This window comes from Lontra canadensis, unplaced genomic scaffold (assembly GCF_010015895.1).
Source record: "Lontra canadensis isolate GAN:19392208 unplaced genomic scaffold, GSC_riverotter_1.0 scaffold12, whole genome shotgun sequence".
NCBI classification, from domain to species: domain Eukaryota; kingdom Metazoa; phylum Chordata; class Mammalia; order Carnivora; family Mustelidae; genus Lontra; species Lontra canadensis.
Genome location: NW_022631006.1, coordinates 10,296,684 through 10,319,480, shown reverse-complemented (window position 1 = coordinate 10,319,480; position 22,797 = coordinate 10,296,684). Strand labels below are relative to the sequence as shown.

The 22,797-nt window shown below is 38.1% G+C and overlaps 1 protein-coding gene across 5 annotated transcripts in view; it reads right to left on the bottom strand.

The window, feature by feature from the left end:
• Nucleotides 1–22,797, bottom strand: part of DMXL2 (Dmx like 2) — a 157,459-nt gene that overhangs the window by 47,041 nt on the left and 87,621 nt on the right. For all 5 annotated transcript variants that reach the window (XM_032856483.1, XM_032856485.1, XM_032856482.1 and 2 more), the window contains exons 14-17: nt 13,639–13,728; nt 11,373–11,490; nt 6,235–6,354; nt 1,940–2,167 (exon numbers count right to left, since the gene is read on the bottom strand). In XM_032856483.1, coding sequence (XP_032712374.1) covers nt 1,940–2,167; nt 6,235–6,354; nt 11,373–11,490; nt 13,639–13,728 — 556 coding nt within the window. The remainder of the gene's footprint in view (nt 1–1,939; nt 2,168–6,234; nt 6,355–11,372; nt 11,491–13,638; nt 13,729–22,797) is intronic.

Below are 22,797 nucleotides of genomic sequence, written 5' to 3'. Positions count from 1 at the left end.
TCTGATAAACCTGGGTATATCCCAAACTTTCCAAATACTTTGAAAGACTAAAAACTCGCCGAGATCTGCACCTGCCACAAAAGCCCAGAGTAAACCATTAATGTGATCTTTCCAACTCTGAGTTCAAACCTATCTTGTGGGTGAATAAAAGAAGCCTCATACTGAAAATCATTCACCAGTCTTGAACCTCCAATTTCATTTCCCAAAAATACTACTCCAGGAACTCTTTAATTATAGTTCTCTAAGTGACAGATCATTTTTTTAAATTTCTTTTCAGTGTAACAGTATTCATTATTTTTGCACCACACCCAGTGCTCCATGCAATCTGTGCCCTCTCTAATACCCACCACCTGGATCCCCCAACCTCCCACCCCCCGCCCCTCAAAACCCTCAGATTGTTTTTCAGAGTCCATAGTCTCTCATTGTTCACCTCCCCTTCCAATTTCCCTCAGCTCCCTTCTCCTCTCCTTCTCCCCTTGTCCTCCATGCTATTGGTTATGCTCCACAAATAAGTGAAACCATGTGATAATTGACTCTCTCTGCTTGACTTATTTCACTCAGCATAATCTCTTCCAATCCCGTCCATGTTGCTACAAAAGTTGGGTATTCATCCTTTCTGATGGAGGCATAATACTCCATAGTGTATATGGACCACATCTTCCTTATCCATTCGTCTGTTGAAGGGCATCTTGGTTCTTTCCACAGTTTGGCGACCATGGCCATTGCTGCTATAAAACATTGGGGTACAGATGACCTTTCTTTTCACTACATCTGTATCTTTGAGGTAAATACCCAGTAGTGCAATTGCAGGGTCATAGGGAAGCTCTATTTTTAATTTCTTGAGGAATCTCAACACTGTTATCCAAAGTGGCTGCACCAACTTGCATTCCCACCAAAAGTATAAGAGGGTTCCCCTTTCTCCACATCCTCTCCAACACATGTTGTTTCCTGTCTTGCTAATTTTGGCCATTCTAACTGGTGTAAGGTGATATCTCAATGTGGTTTTAATTTGAATCTCCCTGATGGCTAGTGATGATGAACATTTTTTCATGTTTCTGATAGCCATCTGTATGTCTTCATTGGGGAAGTGTCTGTTCATATCTTCTGCCCATTTTTTTATATGATTGTTTGTTTTGTGTGTGTTGAGTTTGAGGGGTACTTTATAGATCCTGGATATCAATCTTTTGTCTGTACTGTCATTTGCAAATATCTTCTCCCATGCTGTGGGTTGCCTCTTTGTTCATTTTAAATACACCTGCCCTCCCAACAATCTTATCTGCCTTGTTAAACTCAGTACCATTCAGGCAAGCCAAACTATAATCTTGTATCTTACATATTTTCCCCACAGTACCTGCCAACTCCTGCTCAAACATATTTAATAAAGGTAATATGTGATTAGTACAAAAGTGGATGAACTGCCTCAACTTAAAAAAAACTTCAGTGATTTGCCGATGAACACATCTGTTCTTTGCAATTGTACTGCCATATTACATTATTCCTATTTATAAGAAATCATAGTGTGGCAAGAAACTTCACATTAAAACATATCATTTTCTGGGGCACCTGGGTGGCTCAGTGGGTTAAAGCCTCCGCCTTCGGCTCAGGTCATGATCCCAGGGTCCTGGGATCGAGCCCCGCATCGGGCTCTCTGCTCAGTGGGGAGCCTGCTTCCTCCTCTCTCTCTGCCTGCCTCTCTGCCTACTTGTGATCTCTGTCAAATAAATAAATAAAAATAAAATAAAAATAAAACATATCATTTTCTGTCAGGCTGATTACATTTATCATAGGAAACTTTCCAATAAAGACATGTTTCTAAACAGGTACATCATTACTAGAAAATTACAATTGTCCACATAACACATATTTCAGGAGGGTTTGTCCATTTTACCCACTGAAGGCCACTCTGAGCTACAACTGCCCACTCTTTAAGCTACCTTACCTGCGGAAGGTGTTGCTCTTATTACTTCAACTCCTTCTGGGAGATCAAGAGGTTGGCTGTAGACCAGTCTAGAACTCAGAATAAGTTTGCTAGCAGTTTGTAGATTGGCAATTGAGGCAGAGTGTGGCATGGGGCTCACACTAGGTGAGGTTTCTGGAGAAGAGTCTACATTCTTCTGTCCAGGGACTGAAAGTAGACTCTCTGATGAAAAGCCTCCTGAAGGTTTAGCTTTGAAGATAAATTATGAAATATATTACCACCAGCACTATATATGTTAGCTAGAATAATACCTTGTCATCATTAAGAAACATAGTTTTTTAAAAGTACTTTGGAGACAAGGTCAATCTTCAGACTTGCTGAGTTACTTTGACAGACTTTTTTTCCCCCCTTTTATTCTTATCATCACCAACTCCATCAAAGTCACTTAACTGCAACATGTAAAAACTAGAAAAAAATCTCAAGTCATTTCCTCCAATGTTTTCAACCTTTAAAAAGCATCAAAAGCTTGGAGTGCCTGGGTGGTTCAGTCAATCAAGCATCTGACTCTTGGTTTCAGCTCAGGTCATCTCATGGGTCAGGGGATAAAGCCATTGGTAAGGCTCCACGCTCAGTGGGGAGTCAGCTTGGGGATTCTCTCCCTCTGCCCCTCCACCCCCCACCCCTCATCCGCTACTCAAGCACTAGCACAAAAGTGTGCATTCTCTCTCTCTAAAATAAATAAATACATCTTTATAAAGTACCAAAAGCTTGAGGAGAAACTTGTTACCATGCAGATTCCTGGGCCTCCACCACAGGAAGACTGATCCGGTTGTTTTGGGGTAGACCCCAGAAATCTGCATTAATAAGTTGCCCATGTATTTCTGAAACAGAGCATTATGAATCAAACTTTGAGGAACAACAAGGTATTACCCTCACGTTGTAGGAGAAAGATTTTAAGTTACCTCATGTCATAAATGAAATAATTTAAGTTTAGAGAGCTTACTGATTTTCCTACAGTCATATAACTAGCTAGAGGGAAGGAAGACAATAAAATACCAGCCTCCTGACTACCAAGACATCAACAAGATGATTTCAAAAACAAATACAGAAAAATAAAAGTTCTAAACAAATTTAAGACAGTGTTAGCTGACTGGCTTGCAGCCCACTGATAGATATCCGAAACACGCAGATCATGACCTTCCTCAAAGAACTCAAGGCCGCCTTAATGCCTTAATGTTTATGTTTTATTAAAGACTAAAAGTAACCTTAACAGCAGTGAGCTCCCAATGTCCTAAAACCCTTGCTTCAAAATTCCTTAATACCTCAGAAACATACTTTAGCTCTATCATCCCTCCCTCCACAAACTCAGAAGTATATAATCAGTCACCCCTCACAACCCTAGGGCAGCGCTTTCTGCCCATGGGTTCTTTCCTCATGTTATAATAAAATCACCTTTTCTACCACAAAAAAAGGGGGTGGGTATGGATATCGATCTGATCTTCCCAAGAGTTCCAGCTTTCACATAAGAGTGGAATATAAATCTCTAAGCAGATTCAGTTATCTGTGCTTCTGCTACATGTGAGGGATATTTTGAATTACATTTATATTTGTGGGCCTGTCTCCCTCCCATTAGACCATGAATTTATGAAGGACAAGGATGGTGCTTGCTTTATATATCTCAAGAAGCATCAGAATAGTAAGAGATATTGAGTAATCCCCTGTTGCTCCTGGTGGATGTTAAATATATCAATCTATTTTATGTAAACATTTTCCACAAAATGGAATGGGACTACAAACTTCCATGAGTACTCAGCAGAAAGAAGTACTACTCCTGGCCCTATCACTAACTAGGCTGCCTCCTCAGTCAAGGCACTTCACCATCTCTGGCTATTTTCTCATCTGCAAAATAAGGTCAAGCTGTATTACTTCTCTTCCTGTAAACCAAGCACTTTCCTAATGTATTATTCTCATGCTAAGAAAGAAAATAAGAGCAGGGGAAAAAAGCAAAGGCCTTAGAGACAGAAAAACCTGATACAAAACTTGGTCCTATGACAAACTAGATGTGGGACTTGATCAAGTTACTTAATATTATTCCATTAGTAAATTGGGGATAATGTCTGTCTCACATGTTTAAAGCACTTATCTCAGTGCCTGGTCCCTTAGAAGTAGTCAATATGTTCCTTTCCCATCTAAGTTTAAGTCTATCATTTGATTCTCAGCCCAGATTTTCAACATACTGATAAATTCAAGTATTAGCTGTGAATGACAGCATACACTACACTAAATCTGCTGTGAATTTAGAACCAAAAGACTGATGCTTTCATAGGTGAAGAGGGCATATTATTTGTTTGCTTCTACTGTCATATTGTTCGTAACCTTTCACTGCTAACAGAAACAGAGTAAGCAAGAAACTCTACACTAAACCTGGATTTAGGGGAATACCAGTGGGAAACTTCCCTCATACATAGTGGGGACAGAAGGTATCACAATCTTCCTGTCCTACCACAAGGATCTGTTACTACCTCTATTAATCTCTTCAGGACCTTTCCTGGCTTTGTGTCCAACCCTAGAAAATACTATATTCTCTGGTGAGTTAAAAATTCTCTTCTTGACAAGCTGGTTTTAGATCACTCTACTCTCACATTTTTGTGAAACAGCATGTAACACCAAGAATGAACTTAAAAGTCTTTGAAAGAACTTCTGGATTCCCTCTGCCTCAAGAAAATTAGGCTCACACAGGATGTGTGATGAGAGCTGGGTGTTATACACAACTAATGAATCACTGAATACTACATCAAAATCCAATGTTGGCTAATGGAACATGATTTTAAAAAAAGAAGATTAGGCTCAAATGGGCACAGGTAAAAGTTCTATCAAATCATTTGGCTTTTCTACCCTGAGTTCATGGCCCAGTTAGAACTATGTTTACAGAATTATGTGATAATGTGAATTACAAAGGGAACAAAAAATATTAGTTAACTGTATTAAATGTTTAATGTGTATAAAATCAGTTAAATTATATAACCACCAGTAAAAAAGAAAATCTTTCAAAAACTTAAATATTTTGAGTTAAAAGCAGATTCAGTTTCATAAGGCTGTATTAATTCATTTTAACAATTATCTCTCAGAAAGTAAATGTCAGTTCTAAGAAGAAGGATCCAAGTTCAACTTCTTTCCTTCATACTACAGATTTTCTAATTTGCTAAGAAATTAGTATGAATGTGTACAGCAAAAACATGGCTAATGTAACTTATAACTGTTAGATTTCTTAATATTCTACAAAAACAGTTTGACTGGGGTGCCTGGGTGGCTCAGTGGGTAAAGCCTCTGCCTTCGGCTCGGGTCATGATCCTGGGGTCCTGGAATTGAGCCCCACGTCGGGCTCTCCGCTCGGCGGGGAGCCTGCTTCCTCCTCTCTCTCTGCCTGCCTCTCTGCCTACTTGTGATCTGTCAAATAAATAAAATCTTTAAAAAAAAGAAAAAGTTTGACTAATGAGCTTTAGATGCTCAATCATATTTTTATAAAGAGTAAATCTGCTTTTTTTAGCGATTTTTTAAAAATTTATTTAAATTCAATTAGCCATCATTAGTTTTTGGTGTAGTGTTCAATGAGTCATTAGTTGCATATAACAACCAGTGCTCATCACATCATGTGCTCTCCTTAATGCCCATCCCCCAGTTACCCCATCCCCCTACCTACTTCCCTTTCCACAGCCCTCAGTTTGTTTCCCAGAATCAAGAGTCTCTCATGGTTTGTCTCCCTCTCTGCTTTCTTCCCATTCATTTTTCCTCCCTTCCCCTAAGATGCTGTCTTATTTCTCAAATTCCTCATATCACTGAGATCATATGATAATTGTCTTTCTCTGATTGACTTATTTCACTTAGCATAATACCCTCTAGTTCCATCCATGTGGATGTAAGGATTCTAAAGTACATTATGTCAGATGAAAGTGTGTATTCATCCACAGAAAAGTACCATATTAATTCTATGCGGAAAACAAATTTATAGAGACATAGTGTCTAGAACAGAGTCATAATAAGCATTCAATAAATATTAATTGAACAAATAAATGGATCAGACTTTTACTTTTAAAAAATGTATCTAATGTGCTTGCAGAATGGTTTGGTTTTAGATTAACCTGTTTCATCAATTATTTATGATCCTGTAATTAAAAGCTTGGCATACCCATTCTTCAATCCAGCAACTCAATTTATAGTTCACTGAATCTTCATTTTAAAGAATTAACCAACCTAAAACAGATTCAGTAAAATGAATTTATTTCATAACATCGCAGCATAAAATTGTAATTACTTACCTAAGCATGCTTGTACAGATTTAAGATGAAGGTGCCACATATGGAGAATAGAGTAATTATTGCTGTTCTTTTCAATCACTACTAGAAAGAACTTTTCTGAAAATGGTGGTGGACGATATCCTATTGTTCAAAAGAAAAGTATACTTAAGTTATAGTTCTATCGGGTGAAAAGAAAGACACTTTCAAAAAACTTCTTTTTTGTGTGTGTGTTTGTTTTTTAAAGGTCAAGCAAAGCTTTATTTTGTGCCAAGCATCAAGAATCAAACTGACCGGTCACGGCCGTCTCTTACAAAGAGGAGACCCTTGCCCGCCTCACATACTAAATTTTATAGAGCAAAGGCAATGTGGTTGAGCCTGGCTACACATAGGTGGCCAGTGAGATTATAATTTACCCTAGTAGGTATTTGAACTAGCCTATCACCGTGGTCAGAACTGGCGTCCACAAGGCGGGGCCCACTCTCCTTGGTAGCTAGGGAGACAGTATGCGTGCTCCACTGATTGGATGTCTCCACCTGGCCTGACCTGCCCTTGTATCTGGGCTTTGCAAGTAAGTTCCTCTGGGAGGGGCAGGGTCAATCTAAGTCTACTGCATAGGGTCAATCTAAGTTTCCTGCATAAACAATAAAATGGCTCCCTCTGCCTAAGTAGGCCCTTACAGTAACATACCTTTTATTATTTTTTTAATGATTTTTTAAAATTTATTTTCAGCATAACAGTATTCATTGTTTTTGTACCATACCCAGTGCTCCATGCAATCAGTGCCCTCTCTAATACCCATCACCTGGTTCCCCCAACCTCCCACCCCCCCACCTCTTCAAACCCTTCAGATTGTTTTTGATATGTATGCAAGTTGGGAGGAAGAGGGAAAAATAGATATTTAGGAGTTTTATGTAATTTTTGTGACAAAAGTTAAGTAGCTATCAAAGACTAATGGGACTGGGACACCTGGGTGGCTCAGTCAGTTAAGCTTCTACCTACAGCTTGGGAATGATCCCAGGGTCCGGCATCAGGCTCCCTGCTAAGCGGAGAACCTGCTTCTCCCTTTGCCTGCTCTGCCCATTCTGCCTGCAGCTCTGCTTCTGCTCTTTCTCTCTGACAAACAAATAAAATCTTAAAAAAAAAAAAAAAAAGACTAATGGGACTATATCAAAAGTACACAAAAGCCAACATGAAGGTATACCTATTGGTCAAAGATGAGGAACCTTCATACTGTTTTCCACAGTGCCTGTGCCAGTTTACATTCCCATCAACAGTGCATTGGGTTTCTTTTTCTCCACATCCTTGTCAACACTTGTTATTTCTCATGTTTTTTTTTTATTTTAGTCATTTTGACAGACGTGAGGTGATATATCATTATGGTTTCTATTTGAATTTCCCTGATGAATGATGTTGAGCAAAAACTTTCTTTAAAAATGAAAACCCACAATAACAACTCATTGGAAATGATCACTGCTAGAGCTCTAATTGTGGTTTCTGAATACCATACCCCATTAAAAAGAACAGTCTGGAGTGATAACTCCATTCTTGCAAAGGATATCTGCAACATGAGCCTACGAGAACTTATAGTGCTGAAAGAAAGCAAAATAGTAATAATAAAGCTGTGTCAGAAGGACTCAGAACCAACTTGAAAGGGTCCTCACTAGCCTCACATAGGACAATGTGAGCACTCTAAAGAACAACGACTGAAACGGACTGAAATATGCTAAGTACATAAAAACCCATGAGTGATGAGTACCTCTCTATATCTATACTATTCTTCAATAAAGAGTTCTTTAAAAATGGATTCATAATGGTAGTCAAAAGAAAAAGAAAGTTAAACAACAACAATAATATATTCATCAGTAATCCCTGGTGATAACTTGGGCACAAACTCCCTCTTCTGAAATTGTGAATTAAATGGAATGAACTAAATACTTACCCTACCTTTCCTAAAAATAACTTTTTATTTCTAAGTAACCAAGTAGCTTTAGTTGATAAGGGAAAACTCTTCTTTACAAATACTTTCCAGCTAATAAGTAAATGAGAACTAATAAAGTTAGGAAATCATAATTTTGCAATCTTTAATGAAATAATGGGTCCAAAAACAACATTAATTGAAGAAACCATGATTGCTTCATGTAGTAGATTGCAGCAAACATTACACTGGAACCACCACCTGAATCTTCTGCATCTTAGCATCACTAAAAACAAGGCATCCTAAGTGATGTTCTTTCTTATGTTCTTCTATGAAGGACATAGCATCACCTAGGAAGTTGAACCTGGATCTAATTAAATCTAAATAGGTAATCTGCTGATAGAAGAAAGTGTGAATGACACCATAATAACTAGTTAGGCAAATTATTATAAAATAACTTTCTCTAAAATAAGTGACATGATGAGAGTATAAATGGGTAGTCACTTCAAATTAAAAAACCCTTAAACAATGAAATACGATGTATAGACTTTGGATACAAATCCAAACAATTGAAAATCAAATAACTTTTGACATTTTGAGACAACTGAATAAAGTAAATATGGACTAGCTATTATACAATTCTGAGGAATCTTGTTATTGATCAATGTGATAATATACTCATTTAAGAAAGTCATTTTTAGAAATGCATGTGGAAGTACACAGGAGTGAAACAACATGATAGCTGGGTTTGTTTGCTAATATTTCAGGAAGAGGCACCTAGTGGCTCAGTCAGTTAAGCGGCTGACTCTTGATTTTGGCTCAGGCTATGGTCTTGGGGTCCTGGAATCAAGCCCTGCATCAGGTTCCACGCTCAGCAGGGAGTAACTTCAGGATTTTCTCTCTCCCTCTGCTCCTCCCCACCTTGTGATCTCTCTCTCTCTCTCTCAAATAAATAAATAGATCTTTATAAAAAAGTTTTCAGGAAAAAAGAAAAAGAAAGTAGGATAAAGCAAGTAAAAGAAAATCTTAAAATCTTTAAAGATTTTATTTACTTATTTGACAGAAACACACAGCAAGAAAGGGAACATAGGCAGGGGGAGTGGGAGAGGGAGAAGCAGGCTTCCCACCAAGCAGAGAACCTGATGCAGGGCTTGATCCCAGGACCCTGGGATCATGACCTGAGCTGAAGCAGACACTTAGTGACTAAGCCACCCTGGCACCCCCAAATCTTAAAATCTTTAAACTATATACTTTACTTTTGTTTGTAATTAGCATTTTTCTTAATTAAAAGAGAAATTAGAAGGGTGTCTGGTAGACCATGAGACTCTTGACTTCAGTGACATGAGTTCAAGCCCCATGCTGGTGATAGAGCCTATTTAAAATGAAAAAGCTTTTTCAAATTTAAAAAAATTAAAAGAGAAATTATTTTTTAATTAAAACTCAGAAAGTACAAAATAAGGCAGGAGCAAGGTAGAAAGAACATTTGCTTATCAAGTCCTTTAAGAAAGTAACTATAGGGCGCCTGGGTGGCTCAGTGGATTAAGCCGCTGCCTTCAGCTCAGCTCATTATCTCAGGGTCCTGGGATCGAGTCCCACATCAGGCTCTCTGCTCAGCAGGGAGCCTGCTTCCCTCTCTCTCTCTCTCTCTCTCTCTCTCTGCCTGCCTCTCCATCTACTTGTGATCTCTCTCTGTCAAATAAATAAATAAAATCTTTTAAAAAAAAATTTAAAAATTAAAAAAAAAAAAAAAGAAAGAAAGTAACTGTAAACTCAAGAAGAATGTCAAAGAAACTGCACAAAATCTAAAGAAAAACCGAGAAAGGCATTAGGAAATCTTTTGGTTTAATTTTGCGATTACATAAAGAAATTTCAAAAGAAGGAAATAAAAGAGTATTTTTAAATGTAAGTCTTTCAATTAAAAATATTATAGTATTTTTAGTATAGTATATATTATAGTATTATACTATAGTATAATATAGTAAAAATATAGTACTATATATATAGTATTCTATATATATATAGAATTATATATTTTTACAAGCATTGTTTCTAGTAGGTTGGTATTCTTGTTAGAGGTAGAATGATAAACAGTACCTAGGTTTGTGGGGCAGCAAATAAAAAAGTTCAACCCAAATAAAGGTAAAATATTATGGAAAAGCACATTTTAAATATATAAAGCAGTCCTTTTATACTGATAGTAAAATAAAACCATGTGACAACTGAATGACTTATCAAGAAGAAAAGTATTAATATTAGAAGATACATGAAAGGAAAAAATTACTAGTGACTAGTGAAGAAATGTCAGAGAAGAATTCATTCTTATGAAAAGGAAATTACCTATAAAATTTTGGTAGAAATATTGTTCATAAATGACAATACATAATTCTGTGATACAAGTTACATCAATAAAATTAATTATGTCTATTTAGATACTTATGATCTATAACCAAATTAGATAAAATATCTGGAAACCTTCTGTAAACTAAAAACATGTTCATCATATAAAATGAATTCTTAATATAGAAGATGTCTTTCCTTCTTTCAAATAGAAAATATTCTATTTGTTCTATGTTGACATTTGTTCAACATTTGTTCTAGGTTGACTAAATTCAAATCTATTCCTATTCTGACCGTCTTATAATTACAAAGTTAGAACTTTTAAAAGGAACATTTTAAGCTAAATAATGAAGTTTAAACTAAACATCACATGGGGTCTATCTTGAAAGCTCTTATGAAGAACTACTTTGTTTTGCACGAAAAACCAAATACTACATGTCACAGGGGAATACTGTGAGATGGTACCTTTAATTCAGTGTACCTGAGGTTCCTGATACACCATACAAAACAATGTCTTCTATTGTATACTCATCAATGGTCTTTAGCAGTGTACTGAGGACTTCTAAAAACTTACACTAAGATTAAATGGTTTGCTTGAGATACCACAGGGAATTAACTACCAAAGTAATTTAATTGCAGAACTGAACAATTAAAATTATTTTTTAAAACAAACTAGGATTCATAAGTAATATTTTCTTGACAACAATCTTTGTCATTGGTGAAACTGGATGTAATATTCACCCACATGCTTTCTTCACATACAAACAAGCAATTTTTACAGAACTGTTGTTTTGTGCTAAAAATTATGAGTGATGACTTTTGATATAAAGATCCATATTCAATAACAATTTGTGGAGTTTGTTTTTAAGATTATAGTGCCAAACTCAAGACTACTTTTTAAAAGTACCTTGTGATGGCTGAAAAAAAATTTCTGTTTCCTTTTTCTCCATATCTTCCTTATGTGGTTTGTATCCTATAATGAAGTCTTCTTGAAACACATGAAGCAACTGTGTATTTGAGCCACACTACAAATAGGAAAAAAATGAAGTTTCATCTTTGAAATTCCCTGTCTTCCACCCACCACCTCCCCAAGAACACAAATGTAGAAGAAATAAATCTAACAATTTCTATTCTTTATCAACTGACAAATTAGAAAGGAAAAAGCAACAGAAAAAAATGAATCACCTGGGCAGAGAAAACTGCTTTCAGAGATGCTATAGCCAGCCAATAGCAGAATTGAAGAGCTCTAATAAAAACAAATCAACATACCTGCTTCTCAAAATACACACACACACACACACACACAAGTGATCTACACCACTTTGAGCTCAAAAATATTAGGTCTCATGACTTGCTGGAGAAGGCTATGCTGACTATGTAATAAGGCAACTAGTATAGGATTCCCTTAGTTTTTCTAATTCCACTTGGGAACCAAAAATAGGAAAACCAGAAACATCCTCAAAGTATTCCCAGTCTATCTAGTGGGAATTGTGAGGGGCCCTATGACAACCAGAGGGTGACACACCTCTAGATTAATGTATTCACATGTAAGTAACAAGGATTTCTAAACGGATGGAGGAGCCATCATCATCAGCTGCTACTGATATGCTAGGTGAGTGCGTTTTTTTAACACAGAGAAAAAAACTAAAAACGATACAAATGGCTACTTATAATCACAAAGGGAATGGAAATTCAAGAAAAAATTAAATTCAGACAAAATCTTTGGGTGGAAGTGTGTTAAGACAATTAGAGGCTGCCTCACAGATTTCAAGGAAGGGAGGCATGGATGGGTGGGCTAAATCTTATGGAATAAAGGAGGTCAACCTCCTTACAAACTACACAGAAATGAAAGAACTATAATATTAGGTTGACCCACAGAATATTTATGAAAGTTATATGGTATTTTTATGTGTCTCCACATAGAAACCAAAAATCTCTTCACGTGTAGAGAAAAAGGTCACCTCCCCAAAGGAAAAAATAAATGAGAAGGGAAGGGTGAGGTCTTCATGGATATCGAAACCATACAGCACATTGGGCACAAACCTAGAATGAGTTTTAGCCATTTATCGGTGCTTACAGTTCACCAGCCCTTATGTTAAAGATAGCCACTACTAAGGGGGGGGGGATCTTGAACAGCTGTGAAGTGAAAAGCATGACACTAAGTAAGAGTGGCCTCTGTTAATATCCCATGGTGAAGAGAAGGAGCTAAAGTGGGAGAAGAATTTAACACTCAGCCCATTAAAAATGAAGACCGTTATGGGAATGAAGACAGTCGACTCTTCTGCCATATCCCTATGGAGAATAAGGAAATCACGGGATAGGGATTTCCTTGGAGGCATTAGTAACGTGAATCTGGCAGCCATATTTCTGTTGCCAAGAGCTGACATTTCTCTACATTGGTGGAAATTATTACATTTTCCCCAACAGAAAGTACCAGGCACCATGGAAAAAAAATAATACAACTATATTTGTTTTTAAATATGGTTTGCTCAATTTCATTTCCTTGTTTGAAAATATTGGTAACTTCCTCACCTAAGGGACAGCACTAATATATTCATTCCAAATAGGAAAAAAGATAAAACAATCTTTTTTCCTATTTGGAATGAATATATTAGTGCTGTCCCTTAGTCCATCAACATGATCCTGAAGAAACAAGTATCTTGAGGTCTAGAAAGGGATTTATAAACTCACTGTAGGGAGAAGGGTTCTCCCTCTTTCCTGGGTAGTTGCCAAGGAAGAACAATGATTATACAAAAGACTTAGGATTAGAAAGTAAATGTATACTTTGATCTTACTTTTTATGGATATTGTAAAAACATCTAATATTCAGCCTAACAAGGCAATCAGTCTAAAGCTGAACTATCATCAAAGTTGAAACAAGGAATAGTATAAAAAGAGAAACCACAACTCAAGCCCCTATGCATCTGTAATGTATTTTCCTTCACAGTTTTCCCGACTGAATCGAATGACCTTTAAACAGGAAATAAGGCTACAGATAAAATTTAGCTGGAGAATAATTCCTAAATCGTTAGATTTTCACTGTAGAAATCAAGAGAAGCTGGCTGTATTTACAATTCTCAAACAAGAGAATTATTCTGATCATGAAATATATACACATAAAGCACTCTGGGATAAAGTATATTAATACCCCCAATTCACAAGCATGTTTTTACTTGGTTGGTTATTGCATCGAGTTCAATAATGCAGCCAGGTCGAGCAGTAGACTGTTGGCTCACAATATTAAACACTTCTCCAATAAGTTTCTGTAAATAAAAAACAGAAGATGTGAATCATCAACAATTTAAGAATCTATTGTCAGTGTGATACAGCATCTCAGACATTCAAGGCCCCTCTTAATATTCAATGAGTGGCAATGGTGATTCATTCATTTAAAGAATTATTTAAAATTTCTGTACTCACTTTTATTCTCATGTTTAAGATTAACTAAACAGGTAGAAAACTCTATAACATCTAGCTAAATAGTGTAGAACTTCAAGGCATCTGGTTCTTTTAACATGTCTTCATTTTGCAGTCCTAAAGCTCCACGACAGACCTGGCTGAGGCTGTGGCCCCATGCCCACGTGTATGGTTTGCAGATGTGCAATGCCATGTAGAAGTATGACCCTGCCAGTGAGAAGGTACGCTCGATGGTTGACAGGAAGTGGGACTCTATCTTGAGATGAGGATGTTTGAACTAACATGGGAAGTTTAATTTTGGACACCCAAACTCTCAAACCTTTGTGCTGAAAAAAGCAGTCCCTTCTCCCTCTTTCCAATCAGGCTTCCCTTGCATAAAAACCTTTCAGTAACTTCACTTGAGGCAGTTACTTCACAAGGAGATGCCCAGTCTCCTCAGCATCACCGCTATTACTTCTTACCACCTGCAGGCCGCTGAGGGGGTCAGGTTCCAGCTTAGCCTAGGGTTATAAATACAAGACTACCTCTGGGAAAACAGCACATACCCAGGGGTTGTAGCATCTTTCCGATCTGTATCAGCAAGATGCCAGAGACACGGATGGGTTATTAGACCAAGGAGGACAAAATATATGGCTGGGTATGGCTGAATTTATTGTTAGGAGTACATTCAAACAAAATTCAGGCTTTAAAGAGTTAGCTCAGACACCTGGAGGTAGTGTCTCCTGGATGTGTTAACTGCAATCTGAATGCAACTGTGGCCTACAGGGGGTGAGGTTAAAACACCGGAATACCTCTAACACACCAGGAGTCCTTGCTACTCAAGTGTGGTCAATGAACCAGCAACAATAGCAACACCAGGAAGCTTTTTAGAAATGCAGCTCTCAGGCCCTAAAGCTAATACATCCACACTGTAACACCATCTCTAGATGATTTGTGTACATACTGAAGTTTAGTAAGTACTGACGTGCATAAGTTGTTCTCCGCCTTGGCTGCACACTGAATCACCTGAGGAGCTTTAACAGTGACCGCTGCTTAGGTCGCAATTACAGAGACTGATTTATTGGTCTTGAGTACAATGTGATCACAGGCATTTTACAAACTCCTCAGGTGCTTCTGACGTGCAACCAAGGTTGCAGCCCCCTTGCAGGGATACCCATTCCAGGTAAGGATTTGCCTTCCCTGCCCACAACTCTGCTGCTAGCACTAAGGCCTTACCAAATGCCTTACTCAACACTACAGGATCCTACTCAACTTTACCTCCAACAAAGGAACCCATTTTACAGCAGAAGATAGGGCCAGAATTAGGATAAAATGAAAAAAGCACTCACCTTGGGAGCAAAATTTAAGGGGGGGTACCAAAAACTCAATAATCAAGATAAATAATACCTTAATGAAGTATTTTTTTAAAAGATTTATTGGGGCTCCTGGGTGGCTCAGTCGGTTAAGTGTCTGCCTTCAGCTCAGGTCATGGTCCTGGGATTGAGCCCCACATCTGGCTCCCTTCTAAGTGGGGAGTCTGTTCTCCCTCTCCCTCCACCGTCTCCCCTGCTTGTGCTCACTCTCTCTCTCTCTCTCTCTCTCAAATAAAATCATTTAAAAAAAAAAAGATTTGAGAGAGTGCATGCATGCACAGGTGGGGGAGGGGCAGAGGGAGAGGGAAAGGGAGAACCTTAAGCAGACTCCCAGCTGAGCAGAGAGCCCCAGGCAGGGCTTGATCTCATGACCCATGAAATCCTGATCTGAGTTGAAATCATATGTCAGACATTTAACCAACTGAACCACCCAGGCTCCCAAGGCAATATTTCTTAAAATCAGATTTAATGCAAAAAAATTCATAATGAAGAAAATATCAAAATTTTATATGCAGGATTCAATAGTGTCATGGGGTACCTGGCTGGCTCAGTCAGAAGAGCCTGTGACTCTGGGGTTGTGAGTTCAAGCCCTACATTGGGTGTAAAGATTATTTAATTAATAAACTTAAAAACTAAAAAGAAAAATGTCTTGATGAGCCATATTAGAGCCTGAGACAAAAACATATCACAGATATGTTTATATGTATTTTTTAATGATTAATATTTTTTCAGAACATTAATGTGGATTGAAAACTACTGAAAAACTGAAAAGAAAGTATATTAAGGGGCACCTGGGTGGCTCAGTGGGTTAAAGCCTCTGCCTTCGGTTCAGGTCATGATCCCAGGGTCCTGGGATCGAGCCCCACATCAGGCTCTCTGCTCAGCGGGGAGCCTGCTTCCTCCTCTCTCTCTGCCTACTTGTGATATCTCTGTCAAATAAACAAATAAAAATCTTAAAAAAAATATATTAAAACTCACAATCATTATTTTATATTTAAGTTTATTTATATCAAAATGATATTATTATTTTACTTAACTGGCTCTAAAGAAAGAAAAATCAATATTTTTTAAATCTACTTTTGCTCGTTTTCAATATAGACAACTTCTCTGTTTGACAATCTCTTGACCGAGTGATAATCTCAAATAACTTCTTTGATTAATTTGTTATTTTTTAGAAAGGGAGGAAGGGAAAGGGCAGAGGGAGAAGGAGAGAGAGAATCTTAAGCAGGTTCCACACTCAGGATGGATGCAGGGCTTGACCCTGAAATCATGACCTGAGCCAAAATCAAGAGTCAGGCGTTTAACCAATTGAGCCACCCAGGTGCTCCATAAATGATTTTTAATTAACTTCAGCTTATTGAAATTTCTTCTGCAGAACACTGGGACTGCTTTTTTTTTTTTTTAAAGTTCTGCAGTCCACTTCCAAACTTACATAAGACAGCACTGAACAAACTTTGTGAATCAGTTTGAGAAGATCCAAACACAACATTGATTTTATATTACAAATTATGGATCTCGTATGACACTTAAAACTATTTCAGATGAATTTTCATGAGACTTAAACTGTCAAAATATTTAAGAGCCAAGTGAGTGGCTGCATTTTGTAAACAAGATTATCCCTCCAGCTAAAAATTCAAAATCTAAAGCACTTTAGTTAATTTTTCATACTTCCATTTTGAATGTAAAATTAATATGCTTGGTAGTCAGAATAAGACCCCAAAAATGTCCTCATCCTAATTCCCAGGACCTGTGAATGTTACTTTACATAACAAATGAGGTATTGTGGGTGTGATTAAATCAAACAACTGGATATGAAAAATTATGTTGGATTAGGTAGAAGGGCCCACTGTAATCATAACGGTCCTTATAAGAGGGAGGAAGTATGGTCAGATTCAGAGAAAGAGATTTGAAAATCCTCTGCTACTAACTTTAAAAAGGAGGAAGGAGCCATGAACTAAAAGATGCAGGGGTCTCTAGAAGCTAGAAGAAGCAAGAAAATGGAGGCCCCACCCAGAGTCTCCAGAGGGATATTCCCCGTCGACACTTTGGTTTTAGAATACCCGACCTCCAAAACAGTAAGATAATAAATGTATTGTTTTAAAGTCACCAATTCGGTGGTGACAATTTGTCTTATCAGCAGTAGGAAACTAATACGGGTGCCTACAATCTCTTTACTGTTTACTTGATTGGCTTTTTCCAATAAGAATATCACATCTGGTAATTCATACATTCCCAGTTTCTCTTTTAATTCACTTTCAGGTTCAGGAAATATATTCACACCACTTGCTAATAATTTACAGCCACCACGGGGCACCTGGGTGGCTCAGTGGGTTAAAGCCTCTGCCTTCGGATCAGGTCGTGATCCCAGAGTCCTGGGATCGAGCCCTGCATCGGGGGGGGGGGGGGGGGGGGGGGGGGCTCTGCTCAGCAGGGAGCCTGCTTCCCTTCCTCTTTCTCTGGCTGCCTCTCTGCCTACCTGTGATCTCTGTCAAATAAAAAAATAAAATCTAAAAAAAAAAAATTTACACCCACCAAATATACTTGCAAAGTCACTTTCTCTTACTATATCCAACAACTCTCAACTGAAAGCTGGATTAGCAAAGAAGTAAATTTTGACCACATTATTGAAGTGTTTCCTTTAGTTAAAGCCAGGAAAGTAAAATTATAAAAAATTCTGTTTGGGCCAGATGAAATATTTAAAATTAAAATAATGTTGTAAATTTTAATATACTTACTTCCGATTTTCAACACTTTTCAACTGCTTTAATGTTCTGGGGGAAAAAACGAACCATTAAAAAATTACAGGAACATATGTTTCTAGAGTACATATTCTTCCTTTTGCCCCAGGTTTCAATGTGGCTCAACAGGGCACTGCTAGGCCTGTCTTTATTTTAAATTTTAGCATTTTAGGGGGAGGAGTCAAGATGGCAGAGAAGTAGCAGGCTGAGACTACTTCAGGTAGCTGGAGATCAGCTAGATAGCTTATCTAAAGATTGCAAACACCTACAAATCCAATGGGAGATCAAAGAGAAGAATACCAATTCTAGAAACAGAAAATCAACCACTTTCTGAAAGGTAGGAATGGCGGAGAAGTGAATCCAAAGCGACGGGAAGACAGACCGGGGGGCGGGGCGGGGGAGTGGCTCCCGGCAAGCGACAGAGCAACGGAGCACAAAATCAGGACTTTTAAAAGTCTGTTCCGCTGAGGGACATTGCTCCAGAGGCTTAACCAGGGTGAAGCCCACGCGGGGTCAGTGTGGCCTCAGGTCCCGCAGGGTCACAGAAGGATCCGGGTGTCTGAGTGTCACAGAGCTTACAGGTATTAGAACTGGGGAGCCGGCTACAGAGACAGACCAAGGAGTGAGCTCTAAGCTTGGGGTTACCTTGAACCGGTCGGAGGCTTGGTCAGCTCAGAGCGCAGCCGGAAGCCAGGGTGACGGGAGTAATTGGGCACTGTTCTCTGAGGGCGCACTGAGGAGTGGGGCCCCGGGCTCTCGGCTCCTCCGGGCCTGGAGACTGGGAGGCCGCCATCTTCATTCCCGTCCTCCAGAACTCTACGGATACGCTCAGGGAACAAAAGCTCCCGAAAGCAAACCAGAGCTGATTACTCAGCCCGGCCCCTGGTAAGGGCAGTGCAATTCCGCCTGGGGCAAAGACACTTGAGAATCACTACAACAGGCCCCTCCCCCAGAAGATCAACAAGAAATACAGCCAAGACCAAGTTCACCTACCAAGGAGTACAGTTTCAAAACCAAGGAGAGCAGCAGAATTCCAGAGGAGGAGAAAGCAAAGCACGGAACTCATGGCTTTCTCCCCATGATTCTTTAGCCTTGCAGTTAATTTAATTTTTTTTTCAATTTTTTTCTCTTCTTCTGCTAAATTTTTTTAACTTTTACCCTTTTCTTTTTTTAACGTTTTTTAACTAGTTTATCTAATATATATATATTTTTTTCCTTTTTATATTTTTTCTTTATTGGTTTTCTTTTTTTAATTGTTTCTTTTTCTTTTTCTTTTTTCTTTCTGAACCTTTTTATCCCCTTTCTCCCCCCTCACGATTTGGGATCTCTTCTGATTTGGCTAAAGCATATTTTCCTACGGTTGTTGCCACCCTTTTAGTATTTTACTTGCTCCTTCATATACTCTTATCTGGACAAAATGACATGGCGGAAAAATTCACCACAAAAAAAAGAACAAGAGGCAGTACCAAAGGCTAGGGACCTAATGAATACAGACATTGGTAATGTGTCAGATCTAGAGTTCAGAATGACGATTCTCAAGGTTCTAGCCGGGCTCGAAAAAGGCATGGAAGATATTAGAGAAACCCTCTCGGGAGATATAAAAGACCTTTCTGGAGAAATAAAAGAACTAAAATCTGACCAAGTTGAAATCAAAAAAGCTATTAATGAGGTGCAATAAAAAATGGAGGCTCTCACTGCTAGGATAAATAAGCAGAAGAAAGAATTAGCGATATAGAAGACCAAATGACAGAGAATAAAGAAGCTGAGCAAAAGAGGGACAAACAACTACTGGACCACAAGGGCAGAATTCGAGAGATAAGTGACACCATAAGACGAAACAACATTAGAATAATTGGGATTCCAGAAGAAGAAGAAAGAGAGAGGGGAGCAGAAGGTATATTGGAGAGAATTATTGGAGAGAATTTCCCCAATATGGCAAAGGGAACAAGCATCAAAATCCAAGAGGTTCAGAGAACCCCCCTCAAAATCAATAAGAATAGGTTCACACCCCGTCACCTAATAGTAAAACTTACGAGTCTTAGTGACAAAGAGAAAATCCTAAAAGCAGCCCGGGAAAAGAAGTCTGTAACATACAATGGTAAAAATATTAGATTGGCAGCAGACTTATCCACAGAGACCTGGCAGGCCAGAAAGAGCTGGCATGATATATTCAGAGCACTAAATGAGAAAAACATGCAGCCAAGAATACTATATCCAGCTAGGCTATCATTGAAAATAGAAGGAGAGATTAAAAGCTTCCAGGACAAACAAAAACTGAAAGAATTTGCAAACACCAAACCGGCTCTACAGGAAATATTGAAAGGGGTCCTCTAAGCAAAGAGAGACCCTAAAAGTAGTAGATCAGAAAGGAACAGAAACAATATACAATAACAGTCACCTTACAGGCAATACAATGGCACTAAATTCATATCTCTCAATAGTTACCCTGAATGTAAATGGGCTAAATGCCCCAATCAAAAGACACAGGGTATCAGAATGGATAAAAAAACAAAACCCATCTATATGCTTCCTACAAGAAACTCATTTTAAACCCGAAGACACCTCCAGATTTAAAGTGAGGGGGTGGAAAACAATTTACCATGCTAATGGACATCAGAAGAAAGCAGGAGTGGCAATTCTTCTATCAGATCAATTAGATTTTAAGCCAAAGACTATAATAAGACATGAGGAAGGACACTATATCATACTCAAAGGATCTGTCCAACAAGAAGATCTAACAATTTTAAATATCTATGCCCCTAACGTGGGAGCAGCCAACTATATAAACCAATTAATAACAAAATCAAAGAAACACATCGACAATCATACAATAATAGTAGGGGACTTGAACACTCCCCTCACTGAAATGGACAGATCATCCAAGCAAAAGATCAACAAGGAAATAAAGGCCTTAAGTGACACACTGGACCAGATGGACATCACAGATATATTCAGAACATTTCATCCCAAAGCAAAGAATACACATTCTTCTCTAGTGCACATGGAACATTCTCCAGAATAGATCACATCCTTGGTCCTAAATCAGGTCTCAACAGGTATCAAAAGATTGGGATCATTCCCTGCATATTTTCAGACCACAATGCTCTGAAGCTAGAACTCAATCACAAGAGGAAATTTGGAAAGAACCCAAATACATGGAGACTAAACAGCATCCTTCTAAAGAATGAATGGGTCAACCAGGAAATTAAAGAAGAATTGAAAAAAGTCATGGAAACAAATGATAATGAAAACACAATGGTTCAAAATCTGTGGCACACAACAAAGGCAGTCCTGAGAGGAAAATATATAGCGGTACAAGCCTTTCTCAAGAAACAAGAAAGGTCTCAGGTACACAACCTAACCCTACACCTAAAGGAGCTGGAGAAAGAACAAGAAAGAAACCCTAAACCCAGCAGGAGAAGAGAAATCATAAAGATCAGAGCAGAAATCAATGAAATAGAAACCAAAAAAACAATAGAACAAATCAACGAAACTAAGTGCTGGTTCTTTGAAAGAATTAATAAGATTGATAAACCCCTGGCCAGACTTATCAAAAAGAAAAGAGAACGGACTCAAATAAATAAAATCATGAATGAAAGAGGAGAGATCACAACTAACACCAAAGAAATACAGACAATTATAAGAACATACTATGAGCAACTCTACGCCAACAAATTTGACAATCTGGAAGAAATGGATGCATTCCTAGAGACAAATAAACTACCACAACTGAACCAGGAAGAAATAGAAAGCCTGAACAGACCCATAACCAGTAAGGAGATTGAAACAGTCATCAAGAATCTCCAAACAAACAAAAGCCCAGGGCCAGGCGGCTTCCCAGGGGAATTCTACCAAACATTTAAAGAAGAACTAATTCCTATTCTCCTGAAACTGTTCCAAAAAATAGAAATGGAAGGAAAACTTCCAAACTCATTTCATGAGACCAGCATCACCTTGATCCCAAAACCAGACAAGGATCCCATAAAAAAAGAGAACTACAGACCAATATCCTTGATGAACACAAATGCAAAAATTCTCACCAAAATACTAGCCAATAGAATTCAACAGTACATTAAAAGGATTATTCAGCACGACCAAGTGGGATTTATTCCAGGGCTGCAAGGTTGGTTCAACATCCACAAATCAATCAATGTGATACAACACATTAATAAAAGAAAGAACAAGAACCATATGATACTCTCCATAGATGCTGAAAAAGCATTTGACAAAGTACAGCATCCCTTCCTGATCAAAACTCTTCAAAGTATAGGGATAGAGGGCACATACCTCAATATTATCAAAGCCATCTATGAAAAACCCACTGCAAATATCATTCTCAATGGAGAAAAACTGAAAGCTTTTCTGCTAAGGTCAGGAACACAGCAAGGATGTCCGTTATCACCACTGCTATTCAACATAGTACTAGAAGTCCTAGCCTCAGCAATCAGACAACAAAAGGAAATTAAAGGCATCCAAATCGGCAAAGAAAAAGTCAAACTATCACTCTTCGCAGATGATATGATACTATATGTGGAAAACCCAAAAGACTCCACTCCAAAACTGCTAGAACTTGTACAGGAATTCAGTAAAGTGTCAGGATATAAAATCAATGCACAGAAATCAGTTGCATTTCTCTACACCAACAACAAGACAGAAGAAAGAGAAATTAAGGAGTCAATCCCATTTACAATTGCACCCAAAACTATAAGATACCTAGGAATAAACCTAACCAAAGAGACTAAGAATCTATACACAGAAAACTATCAAGTACTCATGAAAGAAATTGAGGAAGACACAAAGAAATGGAAAAATGTTCCATGCTCCT